The following is a 27,788-nucleotide window of genomic DNA, read 5'->3' as shown; positions in this document are numbered from 1 at the left end:
CAGCTCTATTTTATATTCTTTATTTTGTAATAAGGTCTCACTAAGGCAGATGGCCTCAGTAAGTAGCTGAGTCTGGCCACGAACCCAGATCTTCCTGTCTCAGCCTCCCAAGCACTGGGATTACAAGTGTGCACTACCATGACTGGCTTGTAATGTTGTATAGTTTTGATAAGTTTTTTCATGCTTTCTGGAAATGTTTTTCAAATTCATCATTGATTTTTTTGTGAGCTCCAATTTAGGCTTTATTTTTCTATCATAAACTTATCATTTTCCCTAAACAGTCATGCTTGAAGGGACTGAGTAATTAACCTTGAACATAATTATAGTTGTACAGGGACGCATCCCACCTATGGGTCTTCTGAATCCTTATTATTTTGGCATGGACATAGTTTATCAATTTTCCTATGTCTCATGATACATTAAATCTTAAAGACAAATATGCTTAGTGCATTGGTTATAAAATATTAGTATTGCACAAACAAAAAACTAACTTACCAATTGTTGCCAGTTAATCCATTGCAGACTTGTTTAAAGACCTTGGGAGCATTCATGGAAATAGAGTTCAACGCGTCACAATCAATTAAACTGGCCGACTTCCCCTTAACAATTACTTTTTCCCTCTTCTCCAGATGAGTACTTGATGGTCCAAAATGTAGCACATCTATTTGTGTTTTATGTTTGTATAGCATTATTAGACTCTCAAAATTTAATGTTTTTGTTATGTTTACTTTCTTGAGAATAAAGACTTTTTGTCTTTATTCTCAAAAATTAAGAGAAATCTGAACACGATAATTCAGGACCGAAAGTCATGACAAAAACTAAAAGTAAACTCATAAACTTGGTTGAGTGGGCTTTAGAAAATAACCGATAGAATTTTTGAGTTAGTATTAAAATGGAAAGTTTTTATTTATTTATTTTTTTGCAGTGCTGGGGATGGAACACAGGGGTATTGTACCTCCAAACTATACTCCCAACCCTATTTTTTATTCTTTATTTTGAAACAAGGTCTCACTGAGTTGCAAAGTAGTTGAGGCTGTCCACGAACCTTGATCCTCCTGTCTCAGCCTCCCCAATGCTGGGATTACAAGCGTGAGCCACCACACCCGACAAAATAGGAAGTTTTAAGTGAGGGTCCACTTCTGACAAGAAACAGCCACCTTTATTAGGCCGTTCAAGATTTATCTTTTATTGGTCTTGTGTGCTGTCTTTCACTATGAGGATTTGTTTTTATTTGGGGTTTTTGTTGTTATTAGTGTGTATTATTTTTATTGGTTTTGTTTCATGTCTTTTGGACACAGGAGACAGAACAGTGGTACTCTACCTCTAAGCTACCCCTATCCCTATTTTATTTATTATTTTGAAACAAGGTCTTGATAAGTTGCTGAGGCTGGCCTTGAACCTGTGATCCTCCCGTCTCAGCCTCCCACACACTGGGATTACAGGTGTGCGCCACCACGCCCAGCTCACTCTGAGGACGTTTTATTTCCTGAAATACTTGAGTCTTCCAATCATGTTATTTCCTCCGGTCACTGCGGTGTAGGAACCATCCCCCGGTCACCTGCACACTGTGACGTTCTTGGCATTGGGTTTTGTTTGCTTGGTTGAGATGGACTCTTATAGGTCGAGGACCACTTTTGAGCCTCTTCACCACACAGGAGGTGATGGATTGATGGACTGCCGGCCACTTCCTGAAGAGCGCCAGCGGGCCGTGTCTTGCGTCCTCTCCGGCTTTCTCTGCGGCACATCTTCACGCCTGTTGATGTGTTTTTCTGCTCTTTTCCATAGAAACGCTCAAGAGGACAAGTGCTATTTGATAAAGTGTGTGAACACCTGAACCTGCTAGAAAAAGACTACTTTGGCCTCACCTACCGAGATGCTGAAAACCAGAAGGTGAGAAATGAGACCTAGCAGTCCACACGGGCACGGCCAGGCGGGCTCCCTGCTGTGCCAAGTGGACACGCACCGCGCTTCCTCGCCCACCCGCGCACACCCGCTGTTAGGGCCTTGAGCCCCTGGGTGCTGGCAGTCACCCTTTTCCTCCTGAGGGAAAGCCTTGCCAGCTCCCTTTATTCCTGACTATTCTGAAACTGTAAGTCACCTTTCTCTTTTCATCTTCAAGTTATTTACGGTTCCCAGAAAGTGTTTCATATGGCGGTGTGTGTGTGTGTGTGTGTGTGTGTGTGTGTGTGTGTGTGTGTGTGTGTGTGTGCGCGCGTGGGGGGGGGGGTACTGGGGCTTGGACTTCAGGCAGAGGGGTTTTCTACCTCTGAGCTACACCCCCAGCTGTATTTTACTGTTGATTTGGAAGCAGGGTCTCACTAAGTAACTGCACTGACCTTGAATCCTGTCTCAGCCTCCCAAGTACTGGGATTACAGGCATACACCACCACCCCAGATTTTATGTAGTGTTTTTTTTTTTTTAAGAAAATATATTTGAGTGGAATATTTGGGTCTTTTAAATCACTTAAGTAAACATTTTATTTTTATTTTTAGAGAGTACTGCACATATAACCTTATTTATAATTTTTCTTACCAAAACTCATCACGCCGGGCGTGGTGGCGCACGCTTATAATCCCTGCGCTTGGGAGGCGGAGACAGGAGGATCGCGCAGGTTCAAAGCCAGCCTCTCTGGCTTAAGAGACCCTGTTTCCAAAGTTAAAAAATTATAAAACAAATAGGTCTGGGAGTGTAACCCAGAGGTAGAAGGGTTTCCAGGAATCCCAGTACCACCCAAAAAAAAATCACTATTATAAAGATCACATAAAATATATGAAAGCATTTTGTAAACTAGCAAAGAAAATCAAATGTTTCTTGGAAATAAGTGTAATTTTAATATCTAAACTACTGAGACCCTGAATAACATTGACATCCTTAAAATACCATTTAATCTTATATTACTTATGAGTGTGTGTTTTTGTTTTGGGGGGATTAAACCAGAAGCCTTCTACCTCTAAGCTATACTAAGTGGAATATTTGAACACATGAAAATCATATACTTTCATACTTATTTAAAAACATGTTCATGCCCCAAAATTCTATGAAGGTCATATGGTTGCAAACAAATTATCAGGGCCATTTGCTAATGAGGCCGCTGCCCTATTCTTAATTAATCTTCTTATACTTTTTATTTTCTTACTGAGTCACAATATGAGGCGGGCCATTTGCTGAAGTGACACTGTCAAGTACATCTCATAGGTGTTCAATCTGTAGGGCACTACCCCCGCGATGCTTATATCTGAGTAATGCCGTCTGTTTAGAGCTATACCCTGAAGTTACCTGATATACAAGGAAGAGGAAATGTTTCCATAGCACTGGTGCTAACAACTGAGTCACAGAAGTTTTGCTGAGAGATGTTGCTTACTGTGCTTGTTATTTCCTGAGTCGGTAACCGAGTTACTTAACAGTGTCTAACTTCATTGATTTTTTTAAATCATATTTCTAATTCGATTTTGTGTTTGAAAGCCATAAATCTGAATCAGTTCTTCATTCATTAGGGAAATGTTCTTGTCGTCATTACTGGGGATTGAACACAGGGGCGTTTTACTCTGAGCTACCTCTCCAGCCTTTTTAACTTTTTATTTGGAAGCCAAATCTCATTAAGGTGCTAAGGTGCTGATTCTGGCCTCGAACATGCAAACCTCCTGTCTCAACTTCCCAAGTATTGGCATTAGAGATTTGGACTGCTACACCCAGCTCATCAGGAGAATTGTTAGTAACTGGCTAAGAATCTATAGTCACTTACCAATGCAGAAGAGTTAGGCCATGTGTGTACCAAGTTACATGAATTTTAATTTATTCTGGTAACTTGTTTGGGCATTGATTCTTCTACCATTCCCTGCTCCCGGTCTCCCAACTCAATGCTCGCTGGAATTCCAGAAAATAATGGTTGTAAAAGAAAAAGAATTTTAGCAAGAATGGGTGGCACATGCATGTATTTTCTCATGGGACTCATGTCTGGACCTCCTGTGTGCACCAGCTGCAGAAGGGCTTCCAGTGGGAGGGCTTCCAGGACTGCTCCCACAGTTAGGGGCTCCCACAATGCACAGTTAGGGGGTGCTCCCACAGTTAGGGGCTATCTGTGTCTAGTCAACATCAAGGCACTGTTGTCTTCTCCGATGCAAATTCAAAATGTCGTTTCTTTTTCAGAATTGGTTGGATCCTGCTAAGGAAATTAAAAAGCAGATCCGAAGTAAGTCTTTTATATTATTTTATGTGGCAAGGTAAAGATAATTTAAAAAAATAGGGTTGTCAGAATGGGTTCCTCATACCAAGTGGCCGGCGGGATGTGAATAGTGTTCTGAAGACCAAGTCTGATCTGACACAGTGATCCAGCTCAGATGGAACCATTTGTGGTCCCCATAACTCAGAAATCAAAGTAACTCTGACACTCACCCTTTTCCCCTGCCTGTTCCCAGATGCAAAAGATAATATTTAATCAAGTGATGCTTAATTGGCAATTAATCATTAAATGTTCCAGCTTAACTATTAATGTTATATGAAACCTAACTGCTATAAACATAAAACACAAGCTAAAGGCAATCGGCATTTGACAGGTGGAACGTGGACAAACAAATCAAACTGTAGTTTATTGTATGGTGGCCACCTCTTTCTTGGGCCCTAAAAATGAATTAAGAATTAAGTATATTTAATGGACAGATGATTTTGTGGGCCCATCACAAAATGTACCACAAGTAGCAAAGAAGTACTAAAAAGTTGCTAACTCTAATGATTAAATGCAAATTAAGACACCATTTGTCACCTTTTTGGCTTAGCAAAGACTTTTAAAGTTTAATATGTTTAATAATAAACTTCATTGACCAGGATGAACCTGATTTCCAAAAGGGTAAGTGAGGACAACTCTTTAAGATGGTAGTTTTATGGTATTTATTAAAATCTAAAATGTAAGTCTTCATTGACCTTCAATTTTACATGAAGAAATGTTTTATTCAGCATATATATTGGAGGAAAACGCACATGTGTACACAATTAAAAGTTCATTATAATACTGTTTAAGTTGGCAGAAAACTAACGGCAAGTGAAATACCCACTTATCACTTATTAGAGAGTCTGCTGATTCTTTATACAATGAAATGTCATTTACCACATTCTTGAGAAAAATTTGATGTATCCACTAATAAAGATTAAATTAATAATTAAATAGTCAAAGAGCTGTGTCTTCACCCTTGTTAGCACAAATCAGGTCACAGAAATGTATCTATAGTATTTGTTTTTGAAAAGTTGTGCGTAAAACCGGGCATGGTGGTTTAGGCTTGTAACCCTAGTACTTGGGAAGCTGGGACAGGAGGATCACAGATTCATCGCCAGCCTCAACCACTTAGAGAGGCCCTCCACAGCTTAGCGAGACTCTGTTTTAAAATAAAAAATAAAATATAGGGCTGGGAGTGTAGCTTCTAAATAGAATGCCCCTGGGTTCAATTCCTAATACTGAAAAAAAAAAAAAAAAGTTGTGTGTGTTTAGATGCATGAAAACTTGGGCAAACTACCTCTAGAGGTGGTGCTCACTACAGAGACTTAGGAAAGGTTTTTTTGTTGTTGTTGTTGTTTTGTTTTTTTATCTGTCTCTGTAACTATTACTGTTACTACAGCATAGATAATCTTATAATTTTAAATAGCTACTTCATTTTTTAAAATCACCTTTGGTCATTGAAACCTAGAATTCTTAACAACTAATTCTAGTTTAAGAATACATTTAAGACCAGTTCATTAACAAGAACGTTATTGCCATTTAATCTTTCAAATAATTTATTTACTAAGAGAGAAAAATACTTTATTAGTGGCCTTGAAAGTCCTGAGATATCAAAATACCTCAACTACTAACGTAACATAATGGGGAGTGAGCAATTTGAAAAGACTTAATATTACATCGTATCTTCCAAAGTCACTATATTTTAGATATGAGAAAGTGTGCTGACTCTTTATACAATAAAACATTATTTACTATATTCTTGGGAAAACTTTGATGCATCCACTAATCAAAAACTTGGTAAGAATTAGTTTGATAAAAAATTGAAATTGAAGGCAGAAATACCAACAGTTGTGATAAGTAGGTAAAAATATTTTTTATTGTTCCAGGGAATCCTAAGAAAAATTTATGATGCCAAATATGTCCTAAGGGCCTTTTATAGAGTTATTAAAAGTAGATGTGCTGAATATAGGTGATAACATTTTGTGTGCATAGCATGCCCTGTATTTATCTAAGTAATTAAATGCTGAGCTGATTAATGATTGCAAAGTACTTTGAAAATATATGAAATATTCAAGGATAAGTCATTATACTCTTATGAATATAGTATAAACTATTCTTGTGACTGTTGGTATAAACTAATTTCCTTGCATATTGTTAATAGAAGTCTTTGAGTCTGCTTAAGTTTCCACTTATGCTGTCTTCTATCTCCCTAAGAGACAAAAGCCAAAGAGAGAATTGAAAGACTATGTTCATCATGTGGGTTAGACAGGACATGTGACTCATGAAGAAACTGTCCTGCAGAGGATGAGACAAAAGAAATTAGAATTTAAAAAAAAAAATTGTTATTCTTACCTATAGCCCTTCTTTTTCTTATTTATTAAAATACCCTCTTTCCACACAATGTATATCCCACTAAGCAGAAAAGTATTATTGTACTTCATGAGACTATTACCCATCACCTCCTTCACCCATGGGGAATAAAGGCCCTTCCATCCTTTTGGGTGCTGTGGGTCACCACGGGCCTGTAGATAAGGTCATTCAGGCGATGGCAGCCAAGCTAATAAACATGCAGAGTTACAAATTTATAATACACAGTCAATCTGAAACTGAAGAGTTTCTTCTCAGTGAAAAATTCTAACTCCAGTCATGTTTTATTCACACTGGATCTTAAAATCTCTGAACGTACTATATTTTTTGTGATAATAAATATAGTATATTTACAATATCATTTCATGATATAGAAATATATATGGTGACTTCATAATATAAATGCAGTCTGTTTAGAAATTTTAAAATTTGACAGACATGAAAGACTAAAATTAGAAATTTTTCACAAGAATAAGCTCCCTTCGGTGCCACAATTTTCTTTTATCATACATTTGCAATTTAAAACTCCGACATCAGCATTATAGAGACATTCATTTTAATGTGTTCAGGCTCTTTCATTTCCTCTTCCTCACCAGGGACATTGTCTGAGCAGGCTCAGGGTTGGAGGTCATTCATTGCATGAGCGCATCCTTCCAAGGATGTTCATTTGTGCTACAGGTTCTTTAAGTGTTTATCTTTAATGTCCCTTTCTCATTAGTTTCTGGTTTTATGTCACATCCCACTGGATTTTTTTTTAACTGGGGCATAAATTGTATTATAGTTTGCATAAAAATTTCCATTGTTTTTAAACAATATCCTGAACGGCTGTGTAGTTACTTGGATCATAGCCTTGGAGAGGTGGATTCCTTAGAAATCATGATTTTCATGATGGCTCCAAAGCTCACCATGTTGGAACCACGAGGGATATTAATAGAACCACAAGTCCTAGGCCATATTCTAAATCTCAGGAGTGAAATCTCCTGGGTAGAGCCTGGGACCTGGCATTTTTCAAGCTGGACTTCAGACGCTTCTCAGGGACGCGAGAGTTTACAAAGTGCTTTCCTAGAATGCGGATTTGCTTTTTGAAATGTATTGTTTATGCTCTTATCGTTTATTGGCTTTCAGCTTAGAATTTTCACCCTGATTTTATTTGTAAGATTGATTAATGGCATTGCCAGACCACTCATTGGAATCAAGGCATACTTTGAAGTGGATGAAAGTTACAAAACAGCCATAAACCCATTTCCCATAAATAATCCATTACTTTCAATTCCACTTGGGGGGCAGCCAGCTCTCATGAGCCTTATGATTGGCAAGCATTGAGAGAATCCGTTTTAGTAGGAGGTGAGCAAGAAACAACAGGGAAGGAAAAACAAATCAGACTATTTTTAGATTAACAAAAAGGACTTTTCTGAAAACAGTAAGAAAGATGGTCACTAGAAATAATTTTGACTGACAGATATTTTGTGGCTTCTAATCATATAACCCATGTTTCAGCAATATTTTGAGTGATTTTAAAACATGACATTAAGTATTCAATAATGCCTGGTGCTATGCTTAGATTTATAGGGCGCCTCAGGTAGTGTCCTTAGCATATAGAATCTGGTATGTGTGTCTGCATAGATGAGATAAATATAGAGCCAGGCACAGTGACACACACTTGAATCCCAATATTTGGGAGGCTGAGACAGAAGGATTGTAGGTTTGAGGCCAACTTCAGAAACTTGGCAAGGCTGTTTGAAAATAAAAAATAAAAAGGCTAGGTGTGTACCTTAGAAGTAGACCCTCCTCCCCAATTCAATTTCTAGTACCAAAATGCTAAAATAAATAAGTGAAGGAAAGGATATTTTATGTTTATATTAATGAACCATTCATAATTAAAAACAGTATTATGAGCTATAGCGCTTAAGAGCTGAGTGTGCACTTGTAATCCTAATATGTGGCTGAGACAAGAGGATCTCAGGTTCACAGCCAGCCTCAGCTACTTAGTGAGGCCCTCCACAACTTAGTGAGACCCTGTTTCAAAATCAAAAATAAAATAAGGCTGGGGCTATAGCTCAGAAGTTCAATCCCTAGTATCACAAAAAATAAAAAAACAGAGAGCCTAAGAAGGCTAAATAGTATTTTGAGGATATTTATAGACAATAGAGAGACGCCTGAGCTAACATCTGCAGACCCTTTGTAATGTTAGAGAGCCCTCAAGCAGATGTCACAGGACAAAGACTGGTATAGAAAGAAGACCCGATGGAGTCATTGCTGGGGGAGGTAGAGTTGGGTAATGCACAGACTACACTCACATATCTATTGCATCAAAAATTTCCCTGAGCAAGCAAAGAATTTTCAACAGCCAGCAGAACAACCTGCTTATTAAAGCAATATTCACTAAAGCCAACCTTTCCCATAAAATAAAACTATGTCGTCTAGTCCTTTGACATTTATTATAATGGGATTTGACTTGTAACAACAAAACAGACAGCACAAAGAAAACAGGAATTGTGTCTGTAGTGTGCCAGCTATGCAGAGTTTCACGGCAATAAATCCGGCCGTTTCCAGGCTTTACCTGATGGAGGATTATCCGTATCACTTACGTTTTCTACTTCTTCTAGAGGCTTATCTTTGATCCTCAGGAAGGGAGGAAGTTTGGTCAATTTTCTTGCTAGTAAGGGATTTGCCAGTAAGGGACTTATAAAAGAGAAGGATTAGAAATTAGATGAGGTTTCAGACTTATCTATGAATCTGTGGATTTAAATTAATAAATACTTGTTTGCCATCAATGATGCAAAGTTGCCTGGCTGTTAATATTTGGAGTTGAGGTGGTTCTAGTTATCCATTAGAATTCAAAGTATCAGGGAGTACTTTCCCACTGTTTTAATTTATTTTTTTTCCTATCCCTACAGGTGGTGCTTGGCACTTTTCATTTAATGTGAAATTTTACCCGCCAGACCCCGCCCAGCTCTCTGAAGATATCACCAGGTATTTGAATGTTGGCCAGGAAAAGGCCTCCATGTTGGGAGAGATGGTCCTCCTAAGGGCCCTGGAGCAGAGAGTGTTTGTATCGGGTTGCCTCACGAGCATCTACGCTTGAACGCCAAATGAGAGGCGACTGAATGAGAACAGACGTCTGATGGGAAGATCCTGTGTGTTCTTAGTTGAATCTCTGGTGCAAGGCTGATATTTCCGGCTGCCTGACCCTGGTAGAAACATGCAGAATTGAGATACTGTCTCCCGCCCACTGCAGCCAAATTGGACGGGATTCAGCCTCAAATGATATAGCAGTTCTTAGTGTTCTGCTTTTAATGCAGGGTAAAACTGTCTATAGACCCTTAATGCTGTGTACACAACCAACCTGATAATGCACAGCTGTTTAAAAATCACACTTCCACAGATCCGAAAAGCACATATAAATGTAAGAGTTTACTTTCCATCCCCTGTGTGTACAAGGAATGATTCGTTTGTTCTCTGGAAAGAAGACGTTAAAAAAGGCAGCTAACATTAAAATAGTCTTGTTTGGTGGCTAAACTTAGAGCGTGAAAAGGATTCCCTTTATAAAACCGTGCTGGGTGGCTTAGTCCTCCTGGGCTGCTCTTATGGGGTACCAGAGACTGAGTGATTTAGAAATAACAGAAATTTAATTCTCTTTTTCTTTTTCTTTTTCTTTTTCTTTTCTTTTTTTTTTTTTTTTTTGAGGTACTGAGATGGAACCCAGGGCCATTCTACCTCTGAGCTACACCCCCAGCCGTATTTTTCATTCTATATTTTGAAACAGGATCTCACTGAATTGCAGAGGGCCTCACTAAGTAGTATCTGTGGCTGGCCGCGAACCGGGAACCTCCTGTCTCAACCTCCCAAATGCTGGGATTACAAATGTGTGCCACCACGCCCATGCTGGGATTACAAATGTGCGCCACCACGCCCGGCTAGAAATTTAATTCTCATCGTTGCAGAGACTGGAGGTTTGCAGTCAGTGTACCCAGGCGGTCACATCCGGGTGAGGTGACTATTCTGGGTTGCAGACCATTGACTTCTTGAGATAATCTCATGGCAGAAAGGCTAGACCTCTCTGCATTCTGCCTTAGATCCCTGACCATGCTGTTTGGTAGCGAGTTTATGATCATATAAAATGACCCCTGTGTGCAGCGTTTCCGGAGTTGACCTCGCATCCTTCTCGGATGTTCGTTAAAGGGGAACTACTCTAAGCCCCAGTACCACAAAAAAAAGGAAAAGAAAGAAACAGCTTAGTCATTTGCTGCAATTGAGAATAATTTCAACATATTAGAAGAACAGTAGCAATTAGTTCCAGAGGATTTCTTTTGTATTGGCAGCAAGAAATCATTTCTCATAAAGATACTTTTTTGTCAATATTGATAAGCTATTTCATTATGGAGAATTTGTGTTTGTAGAGCCTACACACGGCTGGATTTGAAAGTTTAGCAAATGATTCCTTTCTATCTCCTGTGCAATGTTTGTAGAACCTGTTAAATGCTTAAGAGTTAATTATCTCTGGGTTACATGGATATTTTACAGAAGCCCAAAATTAGACTTAGAGGGGACCTTAAGATTTGGTGATAATAGTCTGTTTCAACAGAATAACAATTCATTTCTTATATGAAAAGTGTGTGGTAGGTATTATTAAAAATCGTCAGTATTAACACTTAACCTTGGGGTTTTTTGCAATGTCAACATGTAACCCTGGGGTTTTGTTGCAATTGATATTATGTCTATAAACGTGTGTGTGTGTGTGTGTGTGTGTGTGTGTGTGTGTGTGTGTGTGTTGCTGGGGATGGAACCCAGGGGCATTTTACCTCCAAGCTACACCCTTAGACTGTTTTTATTTTTTATTTGAAAGCTGGGTCTCTCTAAGTTGCTGAGGCTGGCTTTGAACATGCGATCCTCTGGTATCAGACCCCCAAGGACTAGGATTACAGAAATGTGCAGCTCTTATAAATCTGAATAACAAAATAACAGAGAAGACAAGTCAGCTATTGATGGTGATATTTTATAATACCAAGGCAAAACCATATGGAACATAGTTTCTATTTCTCCAGTTTAAAAATGTTTCTGTTTTTCCAGTTTAAGAAATGTTTACTTAGAGACAAAATTCTCAGATACTAATTTAGTAGTTCTTCAAAGTTAGTATTCAGATCAGTGTGTTTCTAGGAAGATACCTAAATAAAAATAAATACCTAAAACAGGAGAAAATACTTATTATAAGGAGATGAATTTTACTCAGCCATAAAGAAGAACAAAATCACATAATTTGTGGGGAAATAGATGGAACTGGAGAACATTATGAGATTAGTCACAAAAAGTTGAAAATCGGATGCCTTCCTAATATGTGGAAGCTAGGGAGAGAAAAGGGTCATACGAGGAACTCTAGACCAAGAAGAAGAAACCACAGAGGAGCAAATAAGGCGACCTATCTGAGGGGTGGGGGAGGGAAGAGGGAAATTCTCTAATGTACAACGATGTGCATTAACAAGTATGTCAAAGTCAGTTACTAAATCAAACATGAGGAGGAGGGAGGGGGAAGGAATGGGGTTGGAGTGGAGGACGGGCTAAATGAGTGATGTGTGTGTGTGTGTGTGTGTGTGTGCCTCCACCATCCTGTACCCCATTAAGATGGATGACTACAATGCACCAATTTAAAAAAAAGCATACAGGCCGGGCGTGGTGGCTGGCTCGTGCTTGTAATCCCAGCATTTGGGAGGTGGAGACCAGGTGATCACGGTCAGCAGTCAACCTCAGCTACTTAGTGAGGCTCTTCACAACTCAGTGAGACCTTGTTTCAAAAAATAAAAAAAAAACTGCCAGGCATGGTGGCGCACGCTTGTCATCCCCGCGCTTGGGAGACTGAGACAGGAGGATCACACAGGTTCAAAGCCAGTCTCAGCTGGCTTAAGAGACCCTGTTTCCAAATAAAATATAAAATAGGTCTGGGAGTGTAGCCCGAAGATAGAAGGCCCCTGGGTTCCATCCCCAGTACCACCAAAAAAAAAAAAAATAAAATAAAATAATTTAAAAAACTAAAAAATAGGACTGGGGGATATAGCTCATAGAAAAAAGAAGCACACAGAGATAATCTGATCAAAAATGCAGGCAAATGAGAAGAGAGTTGATAGAGGCAGAGCTGTTGAGTTAATAGAGACACAGCTACAGTCTCGGTCCCATGGAAAGTTCTGTCATCCTGATGCTAAAATGAGGCCTCGTTTGACCAGCTCGGGACCCAGCAGCTTAAGAGCAGGCTGGACCATCCAGCAGCCCCGTTGTTCCTCGCCTGCAGTGTTTTCTGGAGTGATGCCTCAAGCGTCCGCCTCCCTCACGAGTATTTCCTCAGGTTCCTTCGTAGCTCTAGGGTTCTTCCCTCTTACCCGCAGGTTCTTGTGGATCAGCTCGGCCGTGGCAGGATGGGAGCCTGGGGCGGGGGCGGGGGCTCCAGGATGCTGGTGTCCAGCCCAGAGGTGACCTGTGCTCTCAGCCTGCTCATATTCTCCCTACTGTGTTCAAAAAGCAGCATCTTTGTATTATAAAGCAAAACACACCTTTATATTATAAAGCATTATAAAAAGCATCTTTATATTATAATCTCCCAGTGAAGGAATTCTGGAAGTACGTCGCACATTGTTCATTTGCTTTGAAAAGTTATTTTAAAAGACGTTAGGAAACCAGGCGTGTTGGTGTACACTTGTAATCCCAGCATTTGGGAGGCTGAGACAGGAGGATTGCGGTTCAAGGACAGCCTCGGCTACTTATGAGGCCCTTTGCAACTCAGTGAAACCCTGTTTCAAAATAAAGAATAAAAACTAGGGCTGAGGGTGCAGCTTGGAGGTAGAATGCCCCTGGGCTCCATCCCTAGTACCACACACACAAAAAAAATTGGGAAAATACAAATCTTCGGATTTCTTTTACTTTGTACTTTATTATGAACATTCTCATCTTCTAGGTGCCCTTAGATATTATATTTTGTAGCCTAGTGTTTTCCCCTTACATCTAGATCAAATATAAATAAAATAACTATCAAAATATAGCGATGGGAAGCCGGGCATGGTGGGCACACTTGTCATCCCAGCATTCAGGAGGCTGAGACTGGAGGATTGCGATTCGCGGACAGCCTCAGCTACTACTTAGTGAGGCCCTCCACAACTTAGTGAGACCCTGTTTTAAAATAAAGAATAAAGAATGGAGTAGGGGGTATAGCTCAGAGGTCAAATGCCCCTGAGTTCCATCCCCAGACCCGCAAAAAAAAAAAAAAAGTAGCGATGGTAGAAAGTGGTCCTGCAGTGATTGTTGGATGGGGAAGCCGTTTAGCCACCATTTGCTGACCCATCTCCTTGGCGTGTGGCCCGATGCTGACCTGTCCTCCTGTCCTTCTGGCTCCTGGAAGGTACTACCTCTGCCTACAGCTGCGGGACGACATCGTGTCCGGAAGGCTGCCCTGTTCCTTTGTGACCCTCGCCCTGCTGGGCTCCTACACCGTCCAGTCAGAACTTGGAGACTACGACCCGGACGAATGTGGGAGTGATTACATCAGCGAGTTCCGCTTTGCCCCGAACCACACTAAAGAGCTGGAGGATAAGGTTATAGAGCTGCACAAGAGCCACAGGTGAGCGCGGCTGCGAGCGGGCGCTGGCCGGGCCTGGGGCGGCATCGGGCAGCGCTGGGCTGGGCCTGGGGCAGCATCTGGCAGCGGCTCTTCCCAGGCTTCATTTCAGCGCCTTAAGAATGGGACTTTCTCAGTGACTTGTGCGTGGAAGAGCAGAGAGCGGGGTAGGACCCGAGGGAAACACCGCGTGTGCATGATTATTGCTAGCGAGCGTCAGTAAAAGTATATTTAAAAACAGAGAGGGACTTTAGCGGGGTGAAAGTCTGTATATGGGAAAGTTCTGGGTAGGCCAGCTCTACCTACACCCAGGAGTTCATCTGTAACATTTTCCTCTAAATCCATAAATCCATTTTTCTGGCTCCTCTTTTCCTATGTCCAAGTTGAGCATCCCTTGTCCAAAACGCTTGAAATCAAGGAGTTCAGGTATTTGGGGAGATTTTAAAATATTTGTGTATAAACATATATATGAGATATCTTGGGATGGGATCCAAGTTTCAACAAAAAAAAAATTATGTTTTATATAGACATTATACAGCTTAAAGGGTTTTTTGTTGTTGTTGTTGTTGTTGTTTTTTTTTTTTTTTTTTTTTTTTTTTTTGCAGTACTGGAGATTGAACCCAGGGTAGTCTATCTCCAAGCTACATCCCCCGCTTTTTTTTAATTCTGTATTTTGAAACAGGGTCTCCCTGAGTTGCAGAAGGCCTCGTTAAGTAGCTGAGGCTAGCCTCGAACCTGCAATTTCAAGTACTGGAATTATAAGCTCCTGCTACCACGCCCGAGTATGAAGGTCATTTTTGCACTTTTTTTTTTTTAATCACATCTGGGTTTTTTGTTGTTTTGTTTGCAATGTAGGGGATTTAATCCGGAGGCATTCTACTTCTGAGCTGTAACTCCCACCCTTTTTTAAAATTATTATTTTTCTTGTGTGTGTGTGTGTGTGTGTGTGGTACTGGGGGTGGAACCCAGGGGCTTTTCAACCTCCAGACTATACTCCCAGACCTATTTTATACTTTATTTGGAAACACTAAGTTGCTGAGAGCCTGAGGCTGTGCTTGAACCTGCGGTCCTCTGGTCTGGTCTCAGCCTCCCAAAGTGCCGATATTTCAAGCATATGCCACCCCGCCCAGCTCACTCCTCGGTTTTGACTGTGGCCCTTTCTTGAGGTCAGGTGTGGAATTTTCCACCTGGGGCATTATGTTGGAACTAAAACTTATTCCAATTTTGGATTTTTGAGTCGGAGATGCTCAGCCTGGATCTGCCAGTGCCCAGGGGGTGTTTTCTTTTAAGATCGCAGGAGAGTAAGTGGGAAGCGTTGCAGCCCCACCAGACAGAGGAAAAGCAGCCAGCTGATAGGAAGAAAGAACGTCATCTAAATGCTCTTTAATTCTAACTGATAAGAAAGAAAAGCAGCCTTGTGACACATATTTTGTTGTTGTTTTTTATCCTAATCAGAGGAATGATGCCAGCAGAAGCAGAGATGCATTTTTTGGAGAATGCCAAAAAACTCTCCATGTACGGGGTAGATTTACACCATGCCAAGGTATGTGGCTTTGAATCTAAGACTTTTTTTTTTTTTTTTGCAGTACTGGATATTTTACCCAGGGGCATTTTACCTCCGAGATACACCCCCAGTCCTATTTTTTATTCTTTATTGAGTCAGGGACAGAGTAAGTTGTTGAGGCTGGCCACGAACCCGGATCCTCCTGTCTCAGCCTCCCAAATACTGGGATTACAAGCATACTCCACCACGCCCAGCTCCACACTATTTAATACGGTGTCATTATTATTATTTTTTGGTGTATGTGTGGTACCGAGGATAGAACCCAGGGGCATTCTACCTCTGAGCTACACTCCCAGTCCTGTTTTTATTCTTTACTTTGAAACAGGGTCTCACTGAGTTGCAGAGGGCCTCACTAAGTAGTTGAGGCTAGCCAGGAACCTGTAATCCTCCTGTCTCAACCTCCCAAGTACTGTGATTCCAAGCATGTAACACCACGCCTGGCACCAGTGTCATTTTTAATGTAAGTCTTTACTTTGGTTAATGAAAAAAAAAACCTTTGAGGGTCTAAATCCGTGTTTGCCTTTTAAGCCCCAGTTTTTCATTGCAGATTTTACTCTTCAGGGTTCAAGCCTATTTTACCCATCAGCTAAAAACTTATTTTGACCCATTGGCTAAGCCCATAAAAGCCCATGGTAGGCCAGGCCTCTGATGGCATGTCGGTTCCGCTGGAAGCTTATCCTGACCACACGCGCTTAGCCACCCTGCCTTTCCTGTGGCAACAGCATCTTCCATTCTGTGCCATAAACTCTGCTCCATCCAGGCCCTGTCTCTGCCCTTTCCCTGAATGTGCCTTTCTTTGTCTGGACTGCCATGCTCCCTCTTTCCCATCATCTAAACTTAGCCTGTGGCCCAAGACCCAAGCATCACATCTGTCCTATGTCAGCCAGTGCTTATGCCCCCCTTCTGGAAACCCTCCAGGCTCTCAGCAAATTCAGGCTGATTTTGAGGAATTCCGTCTCTGAAGTTTAAACATGCTGACATATGACCCACACTTTCAAATAAGATTTTAACAGTCCAACTAAAATAGCCATCCAGGCTTGGGATGGTCTCATGGACTGGTAGTGGGTACCATGTTGAAGATGTGCCTTGGGAAGAGAGGAGATGAATTCAAACTGTAGGAGAGGGTCAGTTTTTAGGATAAATAGAGAGGCTTTCACTCCATGTCATACTTTTACTAGACTCTCCATACTTTTTATTTTATTTTTTATTCTTATTTTTATTTTTTTGTGGTACTGGGGGGTGGAGCCCAGAGGCTTTCTACCTCCGGGCTATACTCCCAGCCCTATTTTATATTTTATTTTGAAACAGGGTCTCACTAAGTTGCCGAAAGCCTCACTAAGTAGCTGAGGCTGGCTTCGAACCTGTGCGATCCTCCTGTCTCAGCCTCCTAAGCGCGGGGATTACAAGCGTGTGCCACCACGCCCAGCTCTCTCCATACGTTTTAGCAGTGAGAAAATGAGCATGTGGTCTGCTAGCTACTATTTAAAAAGCCATGAATAAAAGTCCCGTGGAAATACAAGGGAAGCTTTTATAACAACTTATATCAGCAAAGCATGCAATTTGCTAAGATTCTAGAGATGGATTCTGGCACTTTGGCTGTGATTAAAAGGTCAATATTTAATGTTCAGGGGTAGTCTATTCTGATTCTGGCTGACAAGATCATATTGCTCCTCCATAGGGAGGTGGGTTTGACCTCTAATAGACAATACCAATTTCATTCTTTTCACTCTAGGACTCAAAAGAAGGTAATTCCAGGCTTTCAGGCAAGCCAGTGTCTTCCATGGTCAGGGGTAGGGTCTAGAAATGAAGAATATTGCAGCTGGTGGTTTTCAAGCAAACATCCCACCTCTGATGATCAACAGAGGAAAATCTATGCTCTGTACGTTTAGTTGCTGGAAGCGGGGCTGCTCTTTGGTTGACATCTGAGAGCAAACCCATCAGCAGTGACCTAGGACAAGAAAATGTTGTCCACTGGGCCAATGCAGGTTTCATTGGTGATGTCTGTGGATCATCTTGTACGTCACAGAGGAGCATCTCTAAGGCTTGGGCACTTAGCAAGATCCCCAAGACTTGGCCAGGGCCTCTGCCCCGGATGTACTGATACATTGACTGCCTAGCTCTCTGCCATTTGAATATTTTCACAACAGTGTATAAACAGTAGCTCTGTTTATTTACTGGGTCATTATTATACCTTTTCAGTTATTTTGCGCTCAGATAATGAATGTCTTTTCTATTTTATGCCAGGTGTAAGTGAGGGTAAAGATATCAAAATACAAAGGAGAACCAGACACTAGGTTTGCTGAGGCGACCCTCCCCCCTGTGATTCTGTCTTGCCTCCCAAGGACTGGGATTATAGGTGTGCACCACCACACTTGGCTGGCTTTTTTCCTCCCTCCCTCCCTCCCTCCCTTCCTTCCTTCCTTCCTCCCTCCCTTCCTTCCTTCCTTCCTTCCTCTAATTTATTTTCAAGTCTTCCCCCAGCTGGCTAAGATAAGGAAACAAAAAGGAAATGAAGTGAATAAGTTATTTTTGACTCATATCGTGCACTTTGATTCATTTACCGCCTTGAAAATAAATAAATAAAAGATTAGAGCATACATTTAGAAAAGTGCAACTCAGGATGCATCCGTGTTCTTCTTGGTAAAAGTAAAATTGCTTCACATTGCTATAGCTACGGAATCAAAGCAGACGGTCCCTTTGTCATTCAGTAATATGATTTGAAATTATGCCAATTAAGGAAGAGAACCAAGGAAGCGCAAATGTGGCCCGTTACAGGGTTTTATCTGAATATTAAGTATCACAGATGATTCAGTTGTCAACCCCGTTTTCCCATGCAGCCGCACTCCATCAGTTCAAGGAGGAAATTTACTGAATTAAATTAGAGCCAATTTCCAGCACTAAGCGACATTCTTCTCTTCTATTGATGACACAAAAGTCCCTAAGCTTTATGACCCGTTTAAACATTCTGAATCGTGGTCTTGGATGCCACAACTCGGTGTAAAAAGTAAATTCCCCTATTAGACGCAGGTCCTTTTCTTGGGGAAAATACTCTAAATACTTTGGTTTTTACTTAGGAAGTATGTCTTTGTTACGTGATGTTAGTAATGGGCTTTGTCTCGGTCATATATGTCGTGTACGATAATAAAATGTAGATGTAAATGCCCCATGAACCACAAGATACCGAAGGATTGCACGGTACCCTCGGGATTCTAAGCGAATGGGAGAGCATGGCCCTTCTTCATGGTGACAGCGTGAACTATCCAAGTTTCCTTCAGCGCTGCTGCTAACAGGAGCTTAATGCATCTGTTGACAGGGAAATGCACCTTTCCTCAAGAAAAGCTATTACAGCTTCTAATGCCAAAAATTGATCAAACTAACTTCTTACCCTGGTCTGTGGCGGAACGTTTGTTATGAGAAGGTTCTTTTTTATTGTCGTTGCTGTGCGATGATAAACTAGACATTGCATTCGATTTTTAAAGCCCCTCCGAGTCCTGCCACTTACATTTCCTGCTCACCTTTGCTTCCAATTGCTGGCCCGTGCTGGATAGGCGCTGTGCTGGCCACGAGGTTTCAGAGAGAAATCGGAGCTTTGCTCTCAGCCGGCTAAGATCTCCAGGGGAAGGAAGACAGGGGAGGTTGCTCCAGCACCATTTGCTAAGGGGTATCTGACCCCTAACAGACTGATTTGGGGGCACAGAAAAGCAAACGTTAGAGGAGACAGGAAGAGGCGGTGTGTGTGCCTTCTTCCTTTTCCCCAGGAAGAGACACCATTTCCTATAACCAGTGGCACTTGTGGTGATGTAAAAATAGATCATAGTAAAAAAGGTTCTATTAGACCCCCCCCCCATAGACCAAAGGCTATTTCCTAGACATGTCTTCTGTATCTCAAATCGAATGAATCAAAGAGCGGCTCTTGAGTTGGCCCCTCCTCCTGCCTGCCCTCCCACCCTGGCACGAGCTGCTCACCTCTGAGCTCATGGGAACAGAGGGGCTGGCACTCAACGATCGATCGGACCAGCAGCCCGTGAACACCAGGCGGTAGTACTGTCAGCAGAGCCTTCTATTAACAGGGGCAGCTTCTGGTCCTTGAGCGCTCCTCTAATTTTATTATATGGTAATATCCTACCATCCCTGTACAGTAATTCTGTATCCGATGGAATAATATGTTTCCAAGGTAAGATACTTCATTCTAAAGCAATTATATTCTGTTGGTAAACGTAATGTTTCCCAGAGAGAGACCAACATCTTTACTTTTGATTCTGGAAATGTCCATCTTGGGCTGGCCTCGCACTAGGGAATGAACCCAGGGGTGTTCTGCCTCTGGGCTATACCCTGAGTTCTTTTTTTTTTTTTTTTTTCCTATTTTGAAACAGGGTCTTGCTCAGTTGCTAAGGCTGGCCTCAAACCTGTGATCCTTCTGTCTCAGCCTGCCAGTACTGTGTGCCACTGTGCCAGTCTCCCTCTCTGCTTTTTTTTTTTTTTTTGGGGGGGGAGGTGGTACTGGGAATGGAACTCAGGGTCATTCTACCTCTGAGTTCTACCCTCAGCCCTATTTTCAATTCTTTATTTTGAAACAAGGTCTCACTAAGTTGCAGAAGGTCTCACTAAGTATCTAAGGCTGACCACAATTCACAATCCTCTTGTTTCAGCCTCCCGAGCATTGGGATGATAACCGGTGCCACCAGGCCCGGCCCTCCATCTCTGCTTTAATGGTACTGCAAAGCCAGTAATCTCAGGGATGGCCCTGTCAATATGAGACAGAAAAGCCTTCCGAGGTGTGACCAACCTGTGACCCTCCTGCCCTATGCTTCCAACAGGCAGTGAGATAGATAGATAGATAGATAGGCCTGCCTTGATCCTGTCTTTTCCCCCCAGACATCATTTTACCCTGATTTCAAAGGAACACATTTAACAAGGGCAGATTACAGACAGATTATACACTGTGTATCTCTTGAGCTTGATAGACAGCTGACAACCTCTGGGCATCACACACCCCTAGAAAATTACCAAAGGTGAAAGGCACAGGGTGCCAAAGAAAGCTGCGATGATAGTTCTGGCCCATTTTTCAAGAAACTGTATGCAGTTTCTATACTTATGGACACAAGTCATGTTTCTAAGGGTGTATGGAAGGGTGCTGCAGGGAGCGCATTGGGACAAAAAAATCTATTTTATGTGTACATTTTACTCTGAAAATAATGGCATGTGAAGGACCATTGGTGGAATCGTAAGTCAGTACCACCGCTCTGGAGATCAGTGTGGAGCTCCCTCAAAAGACTAGGAGTGGAGCCACCGTGTGGCCCAGCCTTACCTCTCCCCACCATCTCCAAGAGAAACGAAGTCAGAATGCGATGGTGATCCACGCACACCCATGTGCATAGCGGCACCATTCCCAATGCTGACCTACATGGCATTATTATACAGGACCGGTCTAGTACACGGGCCCAACCTAGGTGCCCATCAGCAGGTGAATGGATAACGAAGATGTGGTCTCTACAGAACACAATGAAACTTTACTCAGCCGTGATGAAGAACAGGCTTTTCTCGTTTGCAAGAAAATGGGTGGCACTAGGGAATAAATGCCATCAGCCCATCTCAGAAAGTCAGGGGTCGAAGTTTTCCTGTCATAGGGAAAGCTAAATTGGGACTTCAGACAAATGAGGGGCGAAACCAGTGGAAGCAGGGAGCTGGGAGAGGGGGTGGGAGGGGAGGAATGAGGGCTGAGGCGGGGACAGCTTAAGCCGGGTCACCTCCTAGCAGCAGGTTCACCACCAATCTCACTAACGTGCGTGGGAAGGACGAAGATGGTCTGGAGCGGACACACCAGGTATGTCTGTATGGCCTTGAATCCCACTGTAATGTAGAATTAGGTTGCACCAATAAAGTATGAAAAATGAAGAGACCCAGCCGGGCGTGGCGGTGCACGTTTGTAATCCCAGCATTCGGGAGGCTGAGACCGGAGGACCCAGGTTTGCGGACAGCCTCAGCTCCTCAGTGAGGCCCTCTGCAGCTCAGTGAGACCCTTTTTGAAAATAAAGAATAAAAATTAGGACAGGTGGTGTAGCTCGAAGGTCGAATGCCCCTGGGTTCCATCCCCAGGCCCGCAAAAAAAAAAAAAAAAAAAAGAGACTCTTTTTGAAATAACAGTACTCAAAGTGCCCAAAGGAGAGGTCAAGACTCCTATTGTTTGTATAATATTAGCTAAAATTCTGCTTCTGGAACCAGCGAGCACGTGTGCAGCTGGGACTTGATACTTTGTTTCTTCATCGGCACCATGGGAGGATGGCGGAAACTACCCAGCACGGGGAAGATCAGCAGAGTTGGCACGCACCGAGCAGAACAGTGCCCAGCGTGCCCGCCTGTGGCCCGTCACTATCACACCGGCCCCTGCGAGGCCTGCGCTGGGTGCGGTGTTCAGCCCACTAAGCTCTCCCAGAGAGCACATCTGACTCCAGCAAACCTCCACGGTGACAGATGTCATCCTCAAAGGGGCTCTTATTTAATGGGATTGTTTAAAACTGGCTGCAGTATTTGTCATATTTAAATTATTCAAGTACAGGCACTGTCGCGATGGTGTAAGTCTTGTACCCAGCGCAGACTGGGAGCCAGGGAGATGACTGACTTGTTGTTTCTCTCCCCTTTTCTTTAGGATTCGGAAGGAGTAGAGATCATGTTAGGAGTGTGTGCGAGTGGTCTGCTGATATATCGTGACCGGCTCAGAATAAACCGATTTGCCTGGCCCAAGGTTCTAAAGATTTCCTACAAACGAAATAACTTTTACATTAAGATCCGGCCGGGAGAGGTGCGTACACCCTCGTTTACGTGTGCAGGGGGAAGAAGGGTCCCTCCCAGCACACGAAAATTCACATCTGCTGCTCACAAGTTGCCAGCTCTGTGGGGCATGGTGAATGATGTCTAAATGCCTGAGAGAATCTGTTGTAGGTTTGCCCAGGAAATAGTAATAAATAAATGTTCTCTTTCATATTATGTATTCTAATCTTTTCTTACTGCATACACTAATTAAAAGGGATTTTTTTAATTTTGTTTGTTGTTAGATTTTGGAGTGTGTGTGAGTGTGTGTGTGTGTGTGTGTGTGTGTGTGTGTGTGTGTTTTCTGGGGATTGAACCCAGGGGCATTCCACCTCCAGGCTGCACCTTCAGCCCTTTTAATTTTATTTTGTTGTTTTTCTTTAGCAGTCTCAGTAGGTTGCTGAGATTTGCACGACATTGCTGAATTATTTGCGTACTTGGTGTGCTGTTACATTAGGGGCAAAACTCAAAATTTAAAGTCATATTTTTTTAGCTGTGCAGTTACAGATTTTCTGGTATAAATTGAGTTACCTCTTAACTTCAAATCTGCCTCTCCACCGGAGTTTCTTGGTAGGAAATGTAATCCTCCTGTCTCAACCTCCCAAATACTGGGACTGCAGGTGTGTGCCACCACACCTGGCAGTTAAAAGGGTTTTTAAAAATACAGCTTAATATAAAATCAGAATTTCCAAATCATTTTTTGTGCACCCCAGCCTTGATGAATAGCTCTCTTCTCTTCCCGTTGGGTCATATGTTTCTAAACCCAGCACCTCTGTATTTTTTCTGCACATCTTTCTACACCCTAACATGGAAATCTTGGCAGCAGCGAGCTTAAGATCTAAGAAAGATTAGAATAAAGGATGCGAAGCGTGAATTACGTAAATATTCCGCAGCCTGATGTGTTTCCAACAGCTTTATTATTTTTAATCAGAGAAACTGATGAAAAATCAGAAGTATTGACCCTTTCTTACTCATTGGGCAGTAGTCTCTGAGCAACTTATGCTTTTCTGTTTCTTAGTGGTTTGAGCATTGTGTAAGTAGTGACTTCTGCTTTTATTCATCTAACTGTATGATGTTACATTGGGGACACAACTCAAAAATGGCTTGGTAGAAAATACAGATTTTCTGGTATAATGCGGAGTTACCTCTTAACTTCAAATCTGCCTCCTTTCCACTGGAGTTTCTGGGTGGAAAATGCAATTTAAAAGCTCACTTGTAATGCCAAAATTCTAATACTTGGGAGGCTGAGACGGGAAGACTTTAGGTTCAAGGCCAGCCTCGGCAATGTAGAGGGACCCTCAATCACTCAAGTGAGGTCCTGTTGCAAAATAAAAAATAAAAAGGACTGGAAGTATAAATCAGAGGCAGAACACCCTGGGTTCAGTTGCCAACACACACACACACACACACACACACACACACACACGAAGCAAGCAATCATGTTTAATATAAATATAAAAGCCATAGTTGTGCAATGTGTAATCTTTTCATGTAAATACCCGGACTTGTGTTTTTAATGTATTTTTTTAAAAAATTGTATGTTGGACTCATAACCAATATAAATTCATTTGAATTTCTTAAACAATTATTAAGCACCCGTTTATTTCTAGGCAACATGTTTGACATTAAGTAGAAAGGAAATATGACCTTGTTCTTTAAGAGATTTTCTTTTTTTATTGTGTGTACGGTACTGGGGATGGAACCCAGGGGCATTCAACCTCCGAGCTACACCCCCCTGCCCTATTTTTATTCTTTATTTTTGAAACAGGGTCTCACTAAGTTGCAGAGGGCCTCACTAAGTAGCTGAGACTGGCCACAAACCATGATCCTCCAGGCTCAGTCTCTCGAATGCTGAGATTCCAAGCATGCGCCACCACGCCCAGCTCTTTAAGAGACTTTCTAACCAAGAAACAGATTCAACACTTAAAATCATGATGCCAGGATACAACTGAGATGATATTCTGTCGATGTGGAATGAGGAGTGTTATGAGAAGGCTCGAGGGAGAATCCAGGACTGAGCCATGGAAGGTGGTTAATTAGGACATGACGCACTAGCCGAGTATTTTGGAATGACAGACTTCTTAATGAAATTCAGCTCCTTAGTAATGCAGTGTGATAGGATCCAAACCAGGACAGAGGCTGAGGGGATAGAATGAGGGATTTGGGAGCAGAACCAGTGGGTCTTTGGAGATAGGACGGAAGAAGAAATTAAAAGAGAGAAAAGAGCAGGGAGGGGTAGTGCACAACTGTAATCCTGGTACTCGGGAGGCTAAGACAAGAGGAATGCAGGTTAGAGACCAGCCTCTGCAACTTAGCGAGGCCTGAGGCCCTCAGAAACTTAATGAGACCCTGTCTCAAAATAAAAAAATAGAAGAGAGCCGAGCGTGGTGGCGCACGCTTGTAATCCCCGCGCTTGGGAGGCGGAGACAGGAGGATCGCGCAGGTTCGGAGCCAGCCTCTCTGGCTTAAGAGACCTTGTTTCCAAATAAAAAGTATAAAATAGGTCTGGGAGTGTAGCCCAGAGGTAGAAGGTCTTCCAGGAACCCCAGTACCACCAAAAAAAAAAAAAAAAAAAAATAGAAGAGAGTTGGCGATGTACCTTGGAGGTAGAATGGTTCTATCCCCAATACCAAAAGAAAAAAAAAAAGAGTCCAGGATAACAAGAGGTTTTCTATTTGCATGAGTGAAGTTGAAGGAGACGGTTTCAGACAAGAGGGAGAAGAGAAGAGTTTCTAGGAGAAAGATTGAAATTCCTTCAGGGCCGATTAGTAAGAAGTTTATCAGAATCACCAACTATATACATTTTAATCCAGGCTTTAGACAAGGTATAAACCACTCAAAGAGCAAGGGAAGTTGGAGAAGAAAAGTCCCTAAAATAAAAATTTGGGGGGACACCACTACTTGGAAGAGGGATGGGCAGAAGAGAAACATAGGGTGATTAAGAAAAAGCGCCAGAAAGCCGGGCGTGGTGGTTCACACTTGAAATCCCAGCATTTGGGAGGCTGAGACAAGAGGATTGCCTTTCAAGGACAGCCTCAGCTGCTTAGGCCCTTTGCAACTTAGTGGGACCCTGTTTCAAAAATAAAGAATAAAAAAAAATAAAGAATAAAAAAATAGGGCTGGGAGTGTAGCTCAGAGGTAGAATGCCCCTGGTTTTCCATCCCCAGTACTGAAGAAAGAAAGAAAGAAAGAAAGAAAGAAAGAAAGAAAGAAAGAAAGAAAGAAAGAAAGAAAGAAAGAAAGGCAGAGAAATGAAAGGAACAAAGACTGTCGGATGACAGCTGAGCGTCAGGAAAAAGGGTGTTGTCCTTTGAATGTGTAACGTCCCTCAGGAAAGCTCATATAGTGGCAATGCAAAAATGTTTTCCTCATCCGTGGGTAATTTCTTGATAGATAATCATTTGAATGGACTTGTAGGGCATTTCTGGAAAGACAGGTGGCTGGGGGTGTGGCCTCGTTCCAGTCGCTTTCCCTGGCTCTCTCTGCTCCCGGGCTGCCAGGAGCTGAGCAGCTGTCCTCTTCCACGCCCTGCCTCTGGGATGGCTCTACCCCGGAGCTGGCCAACATTGGACTGAACCTCTAAAACTAGAAGCTCAAATAAACCTTTTCTCCTGTACTTTGGTCACAGTGATAAAAAAAAAAAAAACAGACCAGTACAAGTGGCTAACCAACAATATTCTGTGTCAAAGAGAGGACATAAGGAAAGCACATTGAACTTGATAGTCGGGTCCCATGATGACTTGTAAGAGTTCAGAAAGGTGTGAGGAGTACCTGCCAGGGTGCACTGAAGCAAGAAGCAAAGTAGCAGAGGTGGCGGTTGGCACCTTCTCTTCATGAGATTTAGCCCTGCAGGGTTTGGGTTCTGGCGGAAACAGCCCAAAGTTGTTTTCCACCCCCTCTGCTTTGGGGGTGTTTGTTTGATGGTGGAGATTGAGCTAATGGGTACCCTAACTCTGAACTACATCCCCAGGCCTATTTTATTTCTAATCTTCAAATGGAGTCTCGCTAAGTTGTGGAGGCTGGCTTTGAGCCTGCGATCCTCCTGTCTCAGCCTCCCAAGCTGAGACAGCGTGTGCCACCACGCCCGGCTCACGCACTTCCTTATTAGTACTATGTATGGGCTGGCACACCGGCTCTGAAGAGGCAAGCACATAAGGTGCACTGAGGTGAACATTCAGAAACCTAGAGGCCGGCATCACGTCCGTGCCAAGGGCGGGGGCAGCAAGACACTTCCCACTAACTCTTTCCACTGAAAGTATTAATATCACAGATTAATGAGAAGTAGAGAGTAGGACCGTGATTACAAAAGCTTTGAAGGCAGAGATGGGGATGGAGAGAAGCCGGTTAATGCAAACAGGGGCACTGTGGGATGGGAGGAATGATGTTTAGTGATCAGTAGAATAACTATACTTGATAAGTTAATCATTTATTTCAAAACCCCTAGAAAGAGTAGCTGTGGTGGATAAAATCAATTATTTTAAGATTCTTAGGGGAGAGCATTTTGAATGTTCCCAACACTAAGAAGTGGTTCGTGTTTAAGATAGTGAATATGTCAGTTTCCTTGATCTGAGCATCACACGCTGCCTGTATGTTTTGAAATAGCACTCTGTACCCCCAGATATCTGTGCAGTTATTATTTGCCAATAGTCTTGAAAATATTTAAAAAGAGAAATTCTTGCAGGTAATGTGCAGCAGAGAACAAGTTGGCCCTGTTTCTACCCTCCCCCAGCATGGTGTGTATGTCATGTCAGACGCAGGAGGGTAAAGCCACGCAGATTAGTCAGGAGCCTCGAGACTCCTGGCTTGGCCCTGTCCCGTGGACAGCAGCAGCTCTGACAACCACCACTGGACATGAACATCCAGAGTGAATAAGAAATTTGGAGAGGCAATGGTGGTTGGGCCAACATATGATGTATGTCCCATTTCCCCCCCCATCACCCCAGGAAGCAAAAATAGTGGTCAAGCAGGTCATGGTGCCAGACGCCTGCAATCCCAGTACTAAGATGCTAAGACAGGAGGATCTCAAGTTAGAGGCCAGCCTCAGTAACTTAGTGAGACCCTGTTCCAAAATAAAAAAAAGTGCTGGCGGTGTAGCTCAAAGGGAGAATGCCTCTGGATTCAATCCCCAGTACCATAAAAAAAAAAAGCAAGAAATAGTCATCAAGGATTCCTGGGTCCCTTGAGCAAGGCATAGGACCCCCTCGCCATACTTCCGCAAAGATTATTTTTGCTACTGATTATATCA

The 27,788-nt window shown here is 42.3% G+C and overlaps 1 protein-coding gene across 15 annotated transcripts in view; it reads left to right on the top strand.

Moving 5' to 3' along the window:
* EPB41L3 (erythrocyte membrane protein band 4.1 like 3) overlaps positions 1 to 27,788 on the top strand; it is a gene marked incomplete at both ends in the record, with an annotated part of 110,809 nt that overhangs the window by 45,519 nt on the left and 37,502 nt on the right. For all 15 annotated transcript variants that reach the window (XM_080714469.1, XM_080714465.1, XM_080714477.1 and 12 more), the window contains 6 exons: positions 1,786 to 1,890; positions 4,148 to 4,190; positions 9,473 to 9,548; positions 13,957 to 14,175; positions 15,628 to 15,715; positions 22,383 to 22,535. In XM_080714469.1, coding sequence (XP_080570595.1) covers positions 1,786 to 1,890; positions 4,148 to 4,190; positions 9,473 to 9,548; positions 13,957 to 14,175; positions 15,628 to 15,715; positions 22,383 to 22,535 — 684 coding nt within the window. The remainder of the gene's footprint in view (positions 1 to 1,785; positions 1,891 to 4,147; positions 4,191 to 9,472; positions 9,549 to 13,956; positions 14,176 to 15,627; positions 15,716 to 22,382; positions 22,536 to 27,788) is intronic.

Source organism: Muscardinus avellanarius (genome assembly GCF_963383645.1).
Source record: "Muscardinus avellanarius genome assembly, chromosome: 17".
NCBI classification, from domain to species: domain Eukaryota; kingdom Metazoa; phylum Chordata; class Mammalia; order Rodentia; family Gliridae; genus Muscardinus; species Muscardinus avellanarius.
Note: the sequence above shows the minus strand (reverse complement) of the source record. Positions and strands in the feature narration are given on the sequence as shown.